This window comes from Gracilinanus agilis, chromosome 4 (assembly GCF_016433145.1).
Source record: "Gracilinanus agilis isolate LMUSP501 chromosome 4, AgileGrace, whole genome shotgun sequence".
Taxonomy (NCBI): domain Eukaryota; kingdom Metazoa; phylum Chordata; class Mammalia; order Didelphimorphia; family Didelphidae; genus Gracilinanus; species Gracilinanus agilis.
In genome coordinates, this window is record NC_058133.1 from 512464904 (window position 1) to 512479044 (window position 14141).

General features: G+C 54.2%; 1 protein-coding gene across 1 annotated transcript in view; it reads left to right on the forward strand.

The window, feature by feature from the left end:
• Window positions 1-3769: 3769 nt before the first annotated feature.
• The window catches only part of DGKD (diacylglycerol kinase delta), a 43162-nt gene continuing 32790 nt past the window's right edge, over window positions 3770-14141 (forward strand). The window contains exons 1-7 of the mRNA XM_044673308.1: window positions 3770-3940; window positions 10606-10710; window positions 11085-11217; window positions 11817-11923; window positions 12011-12136; window positions 12477-12579; window positions 13330-13492. Coding sequence (XP_044529243.1) covers window positions 10657-10710; window positions 11085-11217; window positions 11817-11923; window positions 12011-12136; window positions 12477-12579; window positions 13330-13492 — 686 coding nt within the window. The 5' untranslated portion in view covers window positions 3770-3940; window positions 10606-10656. The remainder of the gene's footprint in view (window positions 3941-10605; window positions 10711-11084; window positions 11218-11816; window positions 11924-12010; window positions 12137-12476; window positions 12580-13329; window positions 13493-14141) is intronic.

Here is a 14141-nt window from a genome sequence, read left to right on the forward strand (position 1 = left end):
ATTGTTCTGCTGATCCCTACTTTTGGTAGTTTAAGATCTGGTACCAGTAGGCCTCCATCCTTCACACTTTGTTTCATTAGTTCCCTGATATTCTTGATCTTTTGTTCCTTGTTACTATTTTTTCTAATTTTATAAAATAGTTTTTGGTAGTTTGATATGTATGAGAGAGACAGCTTTGAAGGGCCTCGTTTTCTGGGTCTTCCCAAGCATAGGCTCCTGTACCACTGGGTCCTCCTTTGTTTCATCAGCCCCGGGGTCCCCCTCCTTGGGCGCTTGTCACCCTTGGGTGCTTTATGGGACTTGGGAAACTCTGGGTCCTCTACACTTCCCAAGACCTCGGATCCTTTTCTCACTTGGCCGAATGGATTTAGCTTTTATTCTGTCTTTTCCTTCCTGTTTTCTTGCTTTTACCAGCTCCCTAGACATCAGGCCTCCGGGCTCTTCTTGTCCTTTTCATCTTTGCCGTTTCCTGCAAGACAGTAAGGTTCCTCAGCGTGGGTCAGCTCGGGCATACTGTGTGCCTCTGACCAAGCTGCTGGTGGTGCCTCTCGGCCTGAGCTGTGGTGGCAGGGCCTAGAACTTGTTGGGAAAAGGGCTTTTCAGGGCTGTCTGGCATTCCCCAGTGCTCAGGGCCCACAGGCATCTACTCATTTTCTTCTTTGTTGACTTAGGCATAACTGACTCTTGGCTAAATGGTGTAAACAGGATGTTGAGTGTCTAAACTCAATTTTAATTGTGGGAAAATGAGTTGTGCCTAGAGGCCAGCTGGGTGATGAGAGATGGGGGAGCAGATGCCCAGCTTCTCTCCTCTCCTGGCTCATCACAGGTGGGCAGAAGTGGGGCCAGGAGAAGGGCTCCTGCCCCTGGGTGCTGCTCTCTTACAAGCTATGGCACCCTCCGCTCTCATGTGAAAGACAGTGAGAAATCAGGTTGTTAGAATGCAGGATGCTGTCCCTGAGGAGTGACTCAGGGGTCCCTGGGGCTGGCAGTTCTGTTACTTTCCCCAAAAATCTGGCTCATTCTTGGGGCCCTCAATGGCTTGTTCTGGCCTTAGACACCAGGGCCCTTTGGGGTCCTCTCCTCCGTGGCTCTTGGGGAAGCCCCCTGCTCTTGCGAGCATCCTGGCTGGCCACTCCTCAGGCACCTCGGCTCATGCCAGCTTGCTGAGGTGCCTCCAGAGTGTTAGGCCAGGCTCTCAGCTGGCCACAGGCATGTCAGACTGGCCGGCCTTCCTCTTTCCTCCAAGCCCACCACTTCCTAAATCCCCTTTGGCCAAGGAAGGCCTCCCTCTACGACCTCAGCCCCGGCTCTCCTTTACTCCACATATAGCCAATTGATTGCCAGGTGACCTTGGCTGAGTCTCTTTCCCCTATCTAGGATCTGTGTCCCCTCTTGCCGTTCAGGCTGTCTTCTTGCTGCCCTGGATTGCTGCTGGAGCATCCCACTGGCTAATTGAGGACTCCCACTTGTCCCTCAGTCAGCCACCAGAGTGACGTTCCAGAAGCCAGTCTCACCCACCAGCCGCTCCTCACTAATTCCAGGAGCTTCTCTGTTTGGCCCCTTCTGGCCCCTCCCTGCATCTTTTACCTGACAGTCCAGCCACCATGGCTTTGCCCTAGCAGAGGTGCCCACCATGGGATGCCCTCCCTCCTCACTATCCCAAGGCCTCCCCAGCTTCTTTCCTGCCATCCCCCTTGGGCCGCTCTGGGTAGCTCCCAGACATGCATCTCCCCCATAGGGTACACGTTCTTCCGAGGCAGGGACTGCTCCACCTTTCACAGGCTTGTGGATGGGCTGCTTCAGGATCTCAGAAAATCCTTTCAGGAGCCTTTTAACCTCTCCTGGCTCATCGCTGCAGCAGCGGCTCGAGCACAAGAAGGCCAACGCTGGGGGGGCGGCCCCTTTGGCCAGTCCAGAGCATGACCCCACGAGGGGCTCCGCCCAGCGGCTCCCCTCTAATGGTGCGTGGGCAGCCCCGGGGGGCACCTTTAGGGCCTGGGAGTTAACAGCCAAGGCTGAGGCAGCTCACTGGTCACAGACAGACAGAGGCAGGGAGGCTGACAGACAGACAGGCAGGGAGATAAGGCAGACAGACAGAGGCAGAGAGGCTGACAGGCAGACAGACAGACAGGGACATAAGGCAGACAGACAAACAGGCAGGCAGACACCAAATGGGCTCTCAATGGCTGGGGCCCGCTGGAGCTGCTTTTGCTTGACTGTGGCTGTTTCTTGCTTTTGTTTTTCTTCTCCTGAGGCAGGAGGGAAATAAAATAGATTTTTTCCTTTAGCTGAAAAAACAAGGACAGTAAGTTCCAGAAAGTGGGCCCCTGGGCCCCTGGGAGAGGCGAGCAGAAGCAGAGGAGGGCCTCCAGGGCACGGCCAGCCCAAGCTCGTGGTCTCAGAGCAGCCACGGCAGGGACGTCCCTTCCACAATCACTGCTCTGCAGTGCCTCCTGGGGCCCGGACAAAGCAGCAGACACAGCAGTGCCAGGCCTCCGGGGCTCCTGTTTTATCAGAAGGAAAACAAGAAATTAAGGGAAAAGCTGAAAACATAACTTCTAGGAGTTGGGCATGGGGGGGGGCAGGTTTCAGACCGGAGGAGCCCCCCCAGACATCATTCTCGACATGATTTGGAGCGAAGCTGCTTGCAAGGGACAGTGTCCACCCTGGAGCCCAGAGAGGGCACCTTCCTCCCAACCCCACGCTGTTCTTTGCTGCGGTGGGGGTCGGCGGGTGTAGAGCGCCGCATACATCAGGCGGCTGTGCCGCCCTGGGAAATGGCAGCAATACCGGAGGAGCAGTGCGGGCGGGGAGGGGCGGCTCCGGAGTACGAAGCCAGAATGAATGGCCAGGATTGGAGCCTCTTTTCCCATATTTCTCAGAAGTGCCTCTTGACCGACCTTTTCAATATCACTTTCCCAGACTCCCCCACACTTCATTGTCCCTAGCCGGCAGGACGACTGGCCACCTTCCAGTGGATGTTGACCTTCCGGCTCCGCCTCTTGCCCTTTGACCCCATCAATCCGCGCTCCTAATTGGTTGTCTCTCAGGGGTCAGGAAGAGTGGGCTCCGCCTCCACCCTGTGGTCCCGCACTCCCGGGCCCTTCCGCAGGCCTCTTCTGGTGGGCCCAGGCCGGAGGGCGGCTGTTGGCCTCTTTGGTACGATTCCAAATTCCGCCCACTGATCTGGAGCGGCCACCGAGATCCGCTGGCACACAGGGACGGCCGTGTCAGCGTTCCCACAGACCTTTTTAGCCTTGTGAGGATGGCGGTCAGAAGGGCTGCCGCTCCCCACAGGGCCCCGTCTTGGGGAGGAGATCCAGGGCCGCCTTCCGGCCACCTCTGACTTAGAGGCCGAGCGGAGGCCTTTGTCAGGGTCTGTGAGGAGGGCAGGTCAGAGGGCAGAACTGAGAATTCAGGGCTTTGGAGCCTGAGGAATCCCAGTGGGATGGCCATGTGGTCAGTCTCAAGAGGAGGCATCGGCCAGAATATCCAACGGAGATCAATCTGGGGACCTGAGAGCCCTGGGAGGCCCTAGCCAGTCTGTGACAGCAGCCACCACAGGGAGGGGGCTCTCTGGGAACTGGATGGACCTGGTGCAGCTTTTCAAAAAGAACTTTCCATGGAGCCTGCTGGGTAGCTCAGTGGCCAGAGAGCCAGACCTGGAGGAGGGAGGTCCTGGGTTCAAATCTTATCTCAGACACTGCCTAATCGTGGGATCCTGGGCAAGTCACTGAACCCCTATTGTCAACCTTGACCACTCTTCTGTCTTGGAACCAATACACAGTATTATTCTAAGGAGGCAAAAGTTAAAAAAAGAGAGAGAGAAAAGAAAGAAACCATTCATCTGCGTTCACAGTCTTCCAAAGTCTGCCTAGCTTAACCACTGGATCAGAAAATTGCAATGCCAGTCACCATGCCCAGCTAACCACTGGAAAATGTAAGGGGGGGGAAAAGGGGTTTTTTGGGTTCAATATATTAAAAGATGGTCGCCAGAGGATTGAACTATTATCAATCCTCAATTAAGAATAATCTCAAGTCAAAATTGACTTTTATGGAAGTTTATTTACAATTAAGAAGAGAGAAAGGAAATAAGAATCTAACTCAGTAGGTAATTTACTATGATCCTCTAATTAATCCAGGTAAATCTTAACCCTTAGCTGAGAGTCAGAGGGCTAGAGGCCCAGAGGTGAATGAAGCAAAACTTCATTCCCAGAGTCCTATTAAAAGAAGTTTCTTAAGAGAAGTTCAGGAAGATTCAGTCAGTCTTTAAACTCACCACGTGGAATTCAAAGAAGATATTTAAAGCTGTCTCACCAGGGTCTCAGTGCTCCAACACTCCTCCATGAACCAGAAGAGGTCCGTCACCAGACGCCCTCTTCAACTGAAGAAGCTTCTAGCTGACTGAGAGCCTTTTCCTTTTAAAGGGGTCACTTATGCATCAATTCCTGTGACTCCCTCCTAATTTGCATGTCCAATCACAATAGATGCTTCTCATAGACCACCTAGGGGGAGGTCAGTCGATTCTGATTTGTCACTCACTCTAGCACACATGGGTTGGGACCTCCCAGAATTGGAGGTACTCTCACCTTTGGTGATTAAATCTAAAGATGGGCAGTGTAGACTTAATCCAATTATCACAGAACCCAGGGGTGGTCCTTCATTTGGACTCAGAACTCTGTGACCTTCTCAAGTGTTATTGATAAGAAAAGGTCCTGATGAGTGTTTACTTCATTTAATGCAGCTGGTGATGGAGTAAACATGAGGACTTCAGAGATCTGTGATTCCATCCCCTGGCACAGACCATCTATAACCCACCTCTGCACGGCTCGGTCTAGCCCTGAACATGTAGCTACACACACCTTCTCAGCATGGGCAGACCCTGCCATAGCTAGTGCCCCACTGGCATAAATGGGTAGAGCCTTAGTGAGCCAGAAAAGAAGGGGACTGATGGGAGAACCCACAGGAGGTTACACACCTGGCACTTGAGTGACGTTAGCTCCTCTGAGACAGCCACCTAACCTTCCTAGGTGAAGGCTTGCTTTTCTTATCTGTAAGATAAACACCAGCAGCTTCTCTCTAGGACCAACTATAAAGAGCATTTAAAGCTTTTTACAACTTGTCTTCTTCCTATTTCTCCTTCCGGATGATGTCCCATCTCCAGGCCTTTGCCCTTTTACCTCTTGCCTGGAATTCTCTCCCTCCTCATCTCTAGCTTTCAGAGTCCCTGGATTCTTTCAGGACTCAGCTCACATGCCACTTTCCACAGAAGGCCTTTTTCAGTTCTCTCTTACAGAAAGAATGGCACAAATATTTTTAATCCCACTTTTCACATGAATAAACTGAGACTCTAATTGCTTAATCAACTTGCCCCAGGGTCTTATAGCAAGCAACAAAGGCACAGCCAGGCTTCATAGGCAGCAGGATGCAGCCTCGGTGACAGACTAACTGTGTGACCCTGGGTAAGTCACTTAACTTCTGTCTCAGTTTCCTCATCCGTAAATGGGAATAATACTAGCCCTACAGGGTTGTCATATGTACCATGTATTGCTGAAAAGAAAATATATTCCTTTTTATCTCTATTGAGTTTTCTCCACTTATCTATTAACTCTAACCCTTTCATTCACTTCCCATACTTATTACTTATTTTTTGGTTCAATTTATCTAGTTCTGATAGGGAAAGGTTGAGGTACCCCATTAGTATGGTTTTACTGTTTCCTTCTTAAGCTCCTTTAAAAACCTGGTAACTGTACCATTTGGTGCATATGTGTTGAGTACTGATATTTCTTCATTGTGCTGCCTTTTATCAAGATGTAAATTATCTCTCTTCTCTCTTTTAATCAAATCTATTTTTGCTTTAGCTTTGTCTGAGATCATGATTGCTACTCCTGCCTTCTTTGTCTCAGTTGAAGGCCAATAGATTCTGCTCCAGCCTCTTACCTTTACCCTGTGTGTGTCTACCTGCCTCATGTGTGTTGCTTGTAAACAACATATGCTAGGATTCTGGTTTTTAATCCATTCTGCTACCCGCTTCTGTTTTATGAGTAAGTTCATCCCATTTACATTCACAGTTATTACCGTCTGTGTATTCCCCTTTGTCTTGTATTCCTTTTTCAATCCTGCCCTTTCTCTTTTCACTCTTTTCCTCCCCTCCAGTGTTTCTTTTAGTCAGTCTCCCCTCTTCCCTCTCCTTTGTATTTCTCCCCTCCACAACCCCATTTGTCTTTCCCCTTCCACTTCTCTCTAGAGGGTAAGATACAATTCTATATCCCAATGAATCTGGCTGTTCTTTACTCTCTGAGCCAATTCCAATGAGAGTAAGGTTTAAGTGTTACCTATCACTGCCCTCTTCCTCCCTTACATTATATTAGTCTTTTCTGCACCCTCCCCACACTGCGCTTCTTTATGTGATATAATTTACCCCCATTTTACTTCTCTTTTCCTATTTCTCTTAGTATTATCTTCTTTTTCACCCTCAGTTTTATTTTTTTGACATGTCATCCTAAACAGTTTATTACCACTCTCTCTTATGTATACTTCTTCTACCTACTGTGATAATAACAATTTTAAGAGTTACAGATATCATCTTTCCTTATAGGAATATAAACAATTTGTCCTTAAATTTTTTTCTCTTTCTTATTTACCTTTTTATGCTTCTCTTGGATTTTGTGTTTGGGCCTCAAATGTTCTGTTTAAGTCTGGTCTTTTTTTCAGGAATGTTTGGAAATCTTCTATTTTATTAAATGATCATACTTTCTTCTGAAAAAATACAGTCATTTTTGCTGTATAGGTGATTCTTGGTTGTAGACCCAGTTCCCTTGCCTTCCAAAATATCATATTCCAAGCCTTCTGGTCCTTCATTGTGGAGGCTGCCAGATTCTGTGTGATCCTGACTAGATCTCCATGATATCTGAATTGTTTCTTTTTAGCTGCTTGTAGTATTTTCTCCTTGACCTGGGAGCTCTTGAACTTGGCCATAACATTTCTGAGAGTTGTCATTTGGGGATTTAATGCAGGAGGTGATCTGTGGATTCTTTCAATCTCTATTTTACCCTCTTGTTCAAGAATATCAGGGTAGTTCCCCCAGGGTTGTTATGAATCTCAAACAAGACAATGATTCTAAAATGCTTAGCACAGTGCCTGGCATATAGTGGGTGCTCTCTAAAAGTATTGTTCCCTTATGCTCAAAGGGCTATAAAAAGACTGTCTACCCTTTGATCCAGCCATACTACTGTTGGGTTTATACCCCAAAAAGATCATAGGGAAAAAGACTTGTGCAAAAATATTCTTAGCCTCACTCTTTGTGGTGGCAAAAAAAAATTAGAAAATGAGGGAATGTCCTTTAATTGGGGAATGGCTGAACAAATTGTGGTATCTGTTGTTGATGGAATGCTATAGTGCTCAAAGGAATAATGAAGTGAAGGAATTCCATGTGAACTGGAATGACCTCCAGGAATTGATGCAGAGTGAAAGGAACAGAGCTAGAAGAACATTGTACACAGAGACTGATATACTGTGGTAAAACCGAAAGTAATGGACTTATGTACTAGCAGCAGTGCAATGACCCAGGACAATTCTGAGGGATTTATGGAAAAGAACACTACCCACATTCAGAGGTAGAACTACAGGAGTGGAAACACAGAAGAAAAACAACTGCTTGAACACATGGACTGATGGGGATAAGGGATATTATTGGGGATGTAGACGCTAAAAGACCACTCTAGTGCAACTATCAGTAATATGGAAATAGGTCTTAATCAATGATATGTATAAAACCCAGTGGAATTGCGTGTTGGCTATCGGGGGGCATGGGGGGAGGGGAGAGGGAAAGAATATGAATCATGTAACCATGGGAAAATAGTCTAAATAAAAACAGAAAAAAAATAAAATTGTTCCCCCTCCAGCCCCCTCCCTCAAGCCCAAGCCTTCTAGAGCCAAGCATGTTGGCCCTGGTTGCCCGTCGTGTTTAGAGAGAACATCTATAGACCCAGCCAAGGGGAAGGCTCTCTGAAGCCTTCCTGTTGCCATCCTTAGGACACGGGTGGCTGCCAGAGGAGGCTGAGAACCCTCCACTTTGGCAAAGCCAGCACCTGGTAGGATGAGGCTTATTTCCCCCAGGACATCCATCATGTTTATGAGAAAGTCTTGAAGGAGAACCGGCATGGAGGGAAAGCCTGAGCAGGAGCATGAGGGCACATGAGACTGGCATGCTGGACCAGGGCGTGATTCCCCACAGGCGTCAGGGCCCACCAGCAGCACTGGGAGCAGCCGCTGGATGGGAAAAGCTTTTCCTGGAGGGACCGGAAAAATACTTCCTTCTTTGGACCAATTCATTCTAAATTGAGAAATCATTTTTGAATCTAAAAAGCAGGAAATCTCATGTTTCTTTTCTAGGCTTTGAATAAACAGGAAAGGGAAGAATGAGGTAGCTGCTAATATTACCCATTTCTAAATCTGAAATGACCGGGCTCTGTGGTCTGGTGTTTAATTTTTTGGTAAAAATACCTTGTTTCACCTTTGTAGCTGAAGTAGCTAAAAATCCAGGAAGGCATCTTCAGTCTTGTTCCATTAATTCCAGTTTTGTTGTTGAAAATGCCCAGAATTCATGAGATGTTAAAGTTCAACAAGTGCCTGAGATTGAAGTTTCTTTTTAAAATAAGAACTTGGTCGTCACTGTGCTTAGATGTTCCAGTGTGGAAAGGACCCAAGACAGAGTCTGTATGGCTAGAACTAACCTCCACAAAGCGGAGCCAAAGTCCTAGAATTCATTCGGGTCATTGAATGTTTCAGGATCTTGGGACTCTCCTGGGTCAGTATGTGTTCTCCCTTCACAGATACAGATTGCAGCTCCCTCCAGCTCCACACGAGCTGTTCTGTGGACAGACACACAGTCCACTGCCCGCTCTGTGCCTTGCCCTTCCCCCAGGCAGGACCTCGTGCCAGGGCTCTTGTCTAGCTGTCACCACCATTGGAAACTCTGGCTCCCTGCCATGCCACGCCGAGTCGCCAGAGTCAGACCTGAGGATTCTGCCCTTGAGGGGAGCCGGGCCCCGAGGAGGGAGAAGATGGGGCCTGGGGCAGGACCGCTGGCTGCCCGGGAGGCCATTCTGTTGTCCTGGAGATGGAGGATGCACTGCGGCTCCCAGGCAGCTGGGGCTGGGCACGCAGCCCTGAGTCACAGAGGACGGGCAGGAAAATACAGCCCTGAGGAATGTGCTGGTTTCCGTCAGGTTTTGTACCGAGAATTTTCCTGACGCTGATTAGGAATCAAGTCTCCTAAGTCCATTCTTGGCCCCGCATTGAGCAGCGTGCTGGGCGGCTGCTAGCCGGGGGCTTTCGGAAGCTGACCAGCCCAGGAAGGCCCTGACGCAGGCAGAAGGAGCGGGGCGCTGCTCCAGCCCGGGCCGCCTGCGGACGTTCCCCCAGGACCCTGACCGGCCCCTAGAAGTCTCCGAGGGCCCTCAGGTCTCCATCACAGGGCCAGAGGGATCGGTCTGTCCGGCCTCTTAACTGCACGCCACAGATGCTTCTGGAGGCAGGTTGACTCAGCTCGTGAGGAGCAGAACCAGGATTCACACTCAGGTCTTCAGACTCCAGGGGCCGTCCCTGGCCCTTCCATCTGGCTCCCACCCAAAACGTCCTTTTCACGTGATGTGTGAAGGGAAGGCCAGTGCCCTCCCTGCATCGTGTAGCCAAGGGGCCGGAGCGGCTGTGGTCAGCGTCCATCCTCACACTCAGTCAGCTCTGTCTGCCCCTGGTTTAGGCAAGGGTCTGCCCCTTGGGCAGCGCCATGACCCGGAGGGGGTTGGGGTGCCAGCGTTGGCCCTCTGTCGGGGGACCACAAAGTCACGTGGGGTTCCGCTGTTACCTCCCAACTGCCCCGAGGGCCGGGCCTTTGAACCTGCCCCTATTGCTCTGCTGTTTGACTGATTCCTCCTCTTCAGAGGGGTCGGGAGTGGTGAGGGACCCCCGACGCTGGGCATTCACTGCCCTGGCCCCTCCCTGACCTGGGCCGAGGGAGGGAGCTTTAAGTCTAGCCCAGGACTCGCTCGCTGTGTGACTGGGCGAGGCATTTAGCCGCCACCTGCCTCAGTTTCCTCGGCTGTAAAATGGGGGTCATCGTCGCATGCTGTAAAGTGTTTGTCACAGTTCTTGACGCTCCGCCAATACTGTTATTCCTGGGATCAAAGAGACGGGCAGTTCTGGATCTGGGACGTCTGGCCCGTTCCCAGCAGAACGCTTCTCCCTCACCGCTCGTCTGTGTGACTGGGCTGGGCCCCCTCCCCGGTTTGTGCCTCAGTTTCCTTATCTGTGGCAGGAGGGGCTTCTGCTAGGTGGCCCGGAGGCCCTTCCGGCTCCATGCCCAGCTCTTGCGTCCTCCCTCCCACTTCCCCTGCCAGCCTTTCTGTTGGCACGCAGACTCCCCGCGGCCTGGGCACTCTGCTCTCATCTCCCTAAGGCGTGAATGCTCGGGGCCTGGCCGGCTGCTGGGACCCCTCAAAAGGAAACCCCCAGAGCACCGAGCACAAAGAAGTGGGCCCTGGTGAGTCGCCAGATGTGCCCGGACGGCTCCCTCCTGTGCTCAGTACGCTGCTCCCCCCCCAGGTCATCACCCCGTGTCGGAAGCTCATCCTGTGTGCCGATAACCGCAAGGAGATGGAGGACTGGATCGCGACCCTGAAGACTGTGCAGAGCCGAGAGCATTTTGAGGTGCCAGAGCCCCTTGGGAAGGCCGAGGTTGGGGCTGGGGCCCCTTGGGGAGCCCGGGATTGGGGCTGGGGCCCCTTCTCCGAGTCACTATTCCCTCATTTGTCCTCCCCAAGCTCACAGATGCCCAAACACCTCTCTGTGGGACCCAGTGAAGGAGCCCCGTCCTAGACCCCTCCTGCCTCAGGGCCCCCCCAAAGGCTGCATGCTGAGGCACTCTGGCGCAGGGGCTCCTCAGCCCCAGGTTCTTGGCCTGGTGCTTTTTAGGAGGGTCCATCCACCCCCTATTCTAGCTTCTTCCAGTTGAGGGCCCCCCTGGACAGTTGGGGGTAGGGCATGTCTCCCCCATATGTTTCATTGAACCCCCCATTCCGCAGTCTGCCCAGTACAGCATGGACCACTTCTCGGGCATGCACAACTGGTACGCCTGTTCCCACGCTCGGCCCACTTATTGCAACGTGTGCCGGGAGGCGCTGTCTGGGGTCACGTCCCACGGGCTGTCTTGTGAAGGTATGTGCTCGTGGGGACCCTGAGGCTGGGGTGCTCCTGGCTGCCAAGGTGCCCACAGGCCTGGGTGTGGGCAGGGAATCGGGCTGATGCCCACCACCCCAGCTGGCCCATGGTGGTGCCCAGAAGGGGCGTGGGGCCTTTTGTCAAGAGCGGGCCCTCCCGGGGATGCGGGCTGTTTTCGGCCTCTTCCTCCAGGGGAGATGGCAGGCTGAGAGGTCCTGAGACCTGCCCACGTCTCACTTGGGTCTCCTGGACGCCTAACCACTGCCCCGCTCAGCTGGCCGCCTCCGAGCCAGGCCTGGGCTCCCGCTCTGCCCCGCTGCTCACTCGCTGGTCCTCAGGAGAGCCGGCCCTGGTTCGGGCCTCCAGAGGTCCTTGTTTCCTTGGTGGCGCCTCAGGGTGCTCCACCTTTCACTGGCTTTGGCCGATGGTGCCAAGAGAAGCTGGAGAGCCGCTGGGGGAGACCAAGAAGCCAGAGAGGCCCGAAGCCATGGCCCGCACAACCCTCCTGGGCAGACCCTGGGGCTCAGCAAGGCTCCCCATGTGGGCCCTGCCCGGGCAGCCAGAGTCACTGCCCTTTGTCCTCCCCTTCTTCCCAGTGTGCAAGTTCAAGGCCCACAAACGCTGTGCTGTGCGGGCCACCAACAACTGCAAGTGGACGACGTTGGCGTCCATCGGGAAGGACATCCGGGAGGACGAAGACGGGGTAGGAGCCTGCCTGGGGCAGGTGGGCAGGGCAGCCCCAGCGTCGCGGGGGGACGCCTCGGCTGCTCACGCTCTGCTCGCTCCGCAGATCTCGATGCCCCATCAGTGGCTGGAAGGCAACCTGCCTGTGAGCGCCAAGTGCACGGTGTGCGAGAAGACGTGCGGCAGCGTCCTCCGGCTGCAGGACTGGCGCTGCCTCTGGTGCAAGGCCATGGTGAGCCGGCCCAGGCCCTCAGGGGCACCGTGGGGAGGGGAGAGCAGGGTGGCCGCCGGCTCAGCCTCCTGGACGGAGGGACGGCCGGGAGGCCCCCTGGGGCCTCGGGCCCTTGTGACTGCCTCCCCCGGCCAAGGCACTCCGCCAGCATCCCATTTCCTCCCCTGTAAGATGGGGGGCCTTCCAGGCTGTGGGGAGGATCAGACCAACTCGTGTTTGTAAAGCGCCTTGTAAACCTCAGGGCACCCCCGAGGGGGCGAGATGTTCTGCTTATCATTATCCGTTGGCTGGAGGCGATCCGGCAGTGGCCGGCAGTGACACCCTGTTGTTGCTCTTTCAGGTCCACACGGCGTGCAGAGACTCGCTCCTGGCCAAGTGCCCGCTGGGCCTGTGCAAGGTGTCCGTCATCCCCCCGACCGCCCTGAACAGCATCGATTCTGACGGTGGGTGCCTGCCGGCCTTCCTCGCACAGTCCCTCCCGGTGTGCCTCCTGGTGCCCAGTGTGGGAAGTGGGCGGGCCGGAGCCAGCAGGAGGCCTCTGAGCGCCCGTGTCCGGGATGGGGCGGCCGGGTAAGGTCTTGGGCCCAGGCGGGGCTCGTCCCCAAGCAGGAGCCCCCGGAAAGCGGCCGAGTGGCCCGCGGGGCAGAGGGAGAAGCTCGCCAGGGTGGGGCAGGTGCAGGCGTGCCGGACCCCGGAGCCCGCCTCAAGACGCGGCAAAAGTGGAAAAGGCTGCCCGGCAGAAACGAGGCACAAGCGGGGGGACCAAGCCGGCCGGTGTGTCCGGGCAGAAGGGCCGATTCTGGAGAGAGGAGGAGTGGGGGCCGCCGAAGGAGAAGAGAGGCCGGGCCGGGGGCCGCAAGCCGGTTTCTTTTAGAGGGTCTCGAGTCTAAGGGCTGGAAGGCACTGAGTGTGAGCGAGGGCATTGGCCAGGCCCTGAGGCGTCCGAGGCCCCGCCCTTTGCCCCCCTGTGCCCCTCCCCCCCAGCAGGAGGACCTCGTTTACAGGCCGAGGCTTCTCCCAAGCCTGAGGCGGCGGCACCGAGCTGGAGCTGGGCCTTGTGTGCATCTGAGGCCTACGTGGAAGCTCACCCATGGTGGGGGGACTGGCATCCCCATGGAGGAGGGGAAGGGGGGAGAGGAAGGAGGGGGGGAGAGCCCCCCCTCAGGCTCTCGGCCCTCCTTCTGTGCACGCAGGGTTCTGGAAGGCCACGTGTCCCCCGTCCTGCACAAGCCCGTTGCTGGTCTTTGTCAACTCCAAAAGCGGAGACAACCAGGGAGTGAAGTTTCTGAGAAGGTTCAAACAGCTGCTGAACCCGGCCCAGGTCTTTGACCTCATGAACGGAGGACCCCACCTTGGGTAGGGGCCGGAAGGGGCGGAGGAGCCCCCGCCCAGGCTGCCCCCCCACCCCCCTCTTCCCTCCCGCCTGCCCACCCGAACAGAGCCCCAGAGCTAGTGTTCTACAGTGGCCAAGCGGGGCAGCTGGGGCCGCGCCTGGCTCTGCTTCTGCAGGCCGCTCTCCAGGGCTCCCCGAGATCTCTGCCTCCTCTCTGGTCTAAGGCCCACCACAGTGTCTGTAGGCCATTGGGCCGGGCCCTTCCCTGTGGACAGACTCGAGCTGGGAGCCTTCAGAAGGCCCAGAAGAGCAGAGCCAGTATTCAAAGGGGGCTGGGCAGGCCATTGGCTTGGAAAGGAGCCGCATCGCCTGTCCTCTCCCCGTGGGTCCTCTCTCTGCATCCTCTCTCTGTCTCTGTCTCTCTCTCTGTCTCTGTCTCTGTCTCTCTCTGTCTCTCTGTCTCTCTCTCTCTCTGTCTCTCTCTCTCTCTCTCTCTCTCTGTCTCTGTCTCTGTCTCTCTCTGTCTCTGTCTCTCTCTCTCTCTGTCTCTCTCTCTCTCTCCCTCTCTCTCTCTCTTTCTCTCTCCCTCTCTCTCTCTCTCTCCGTCTCTCTCCGTCTCTCTCCGTCTCTCTCTCTCTCTCTCTCTCTGTCTCTGTCTCTGTCTCTCTCTCT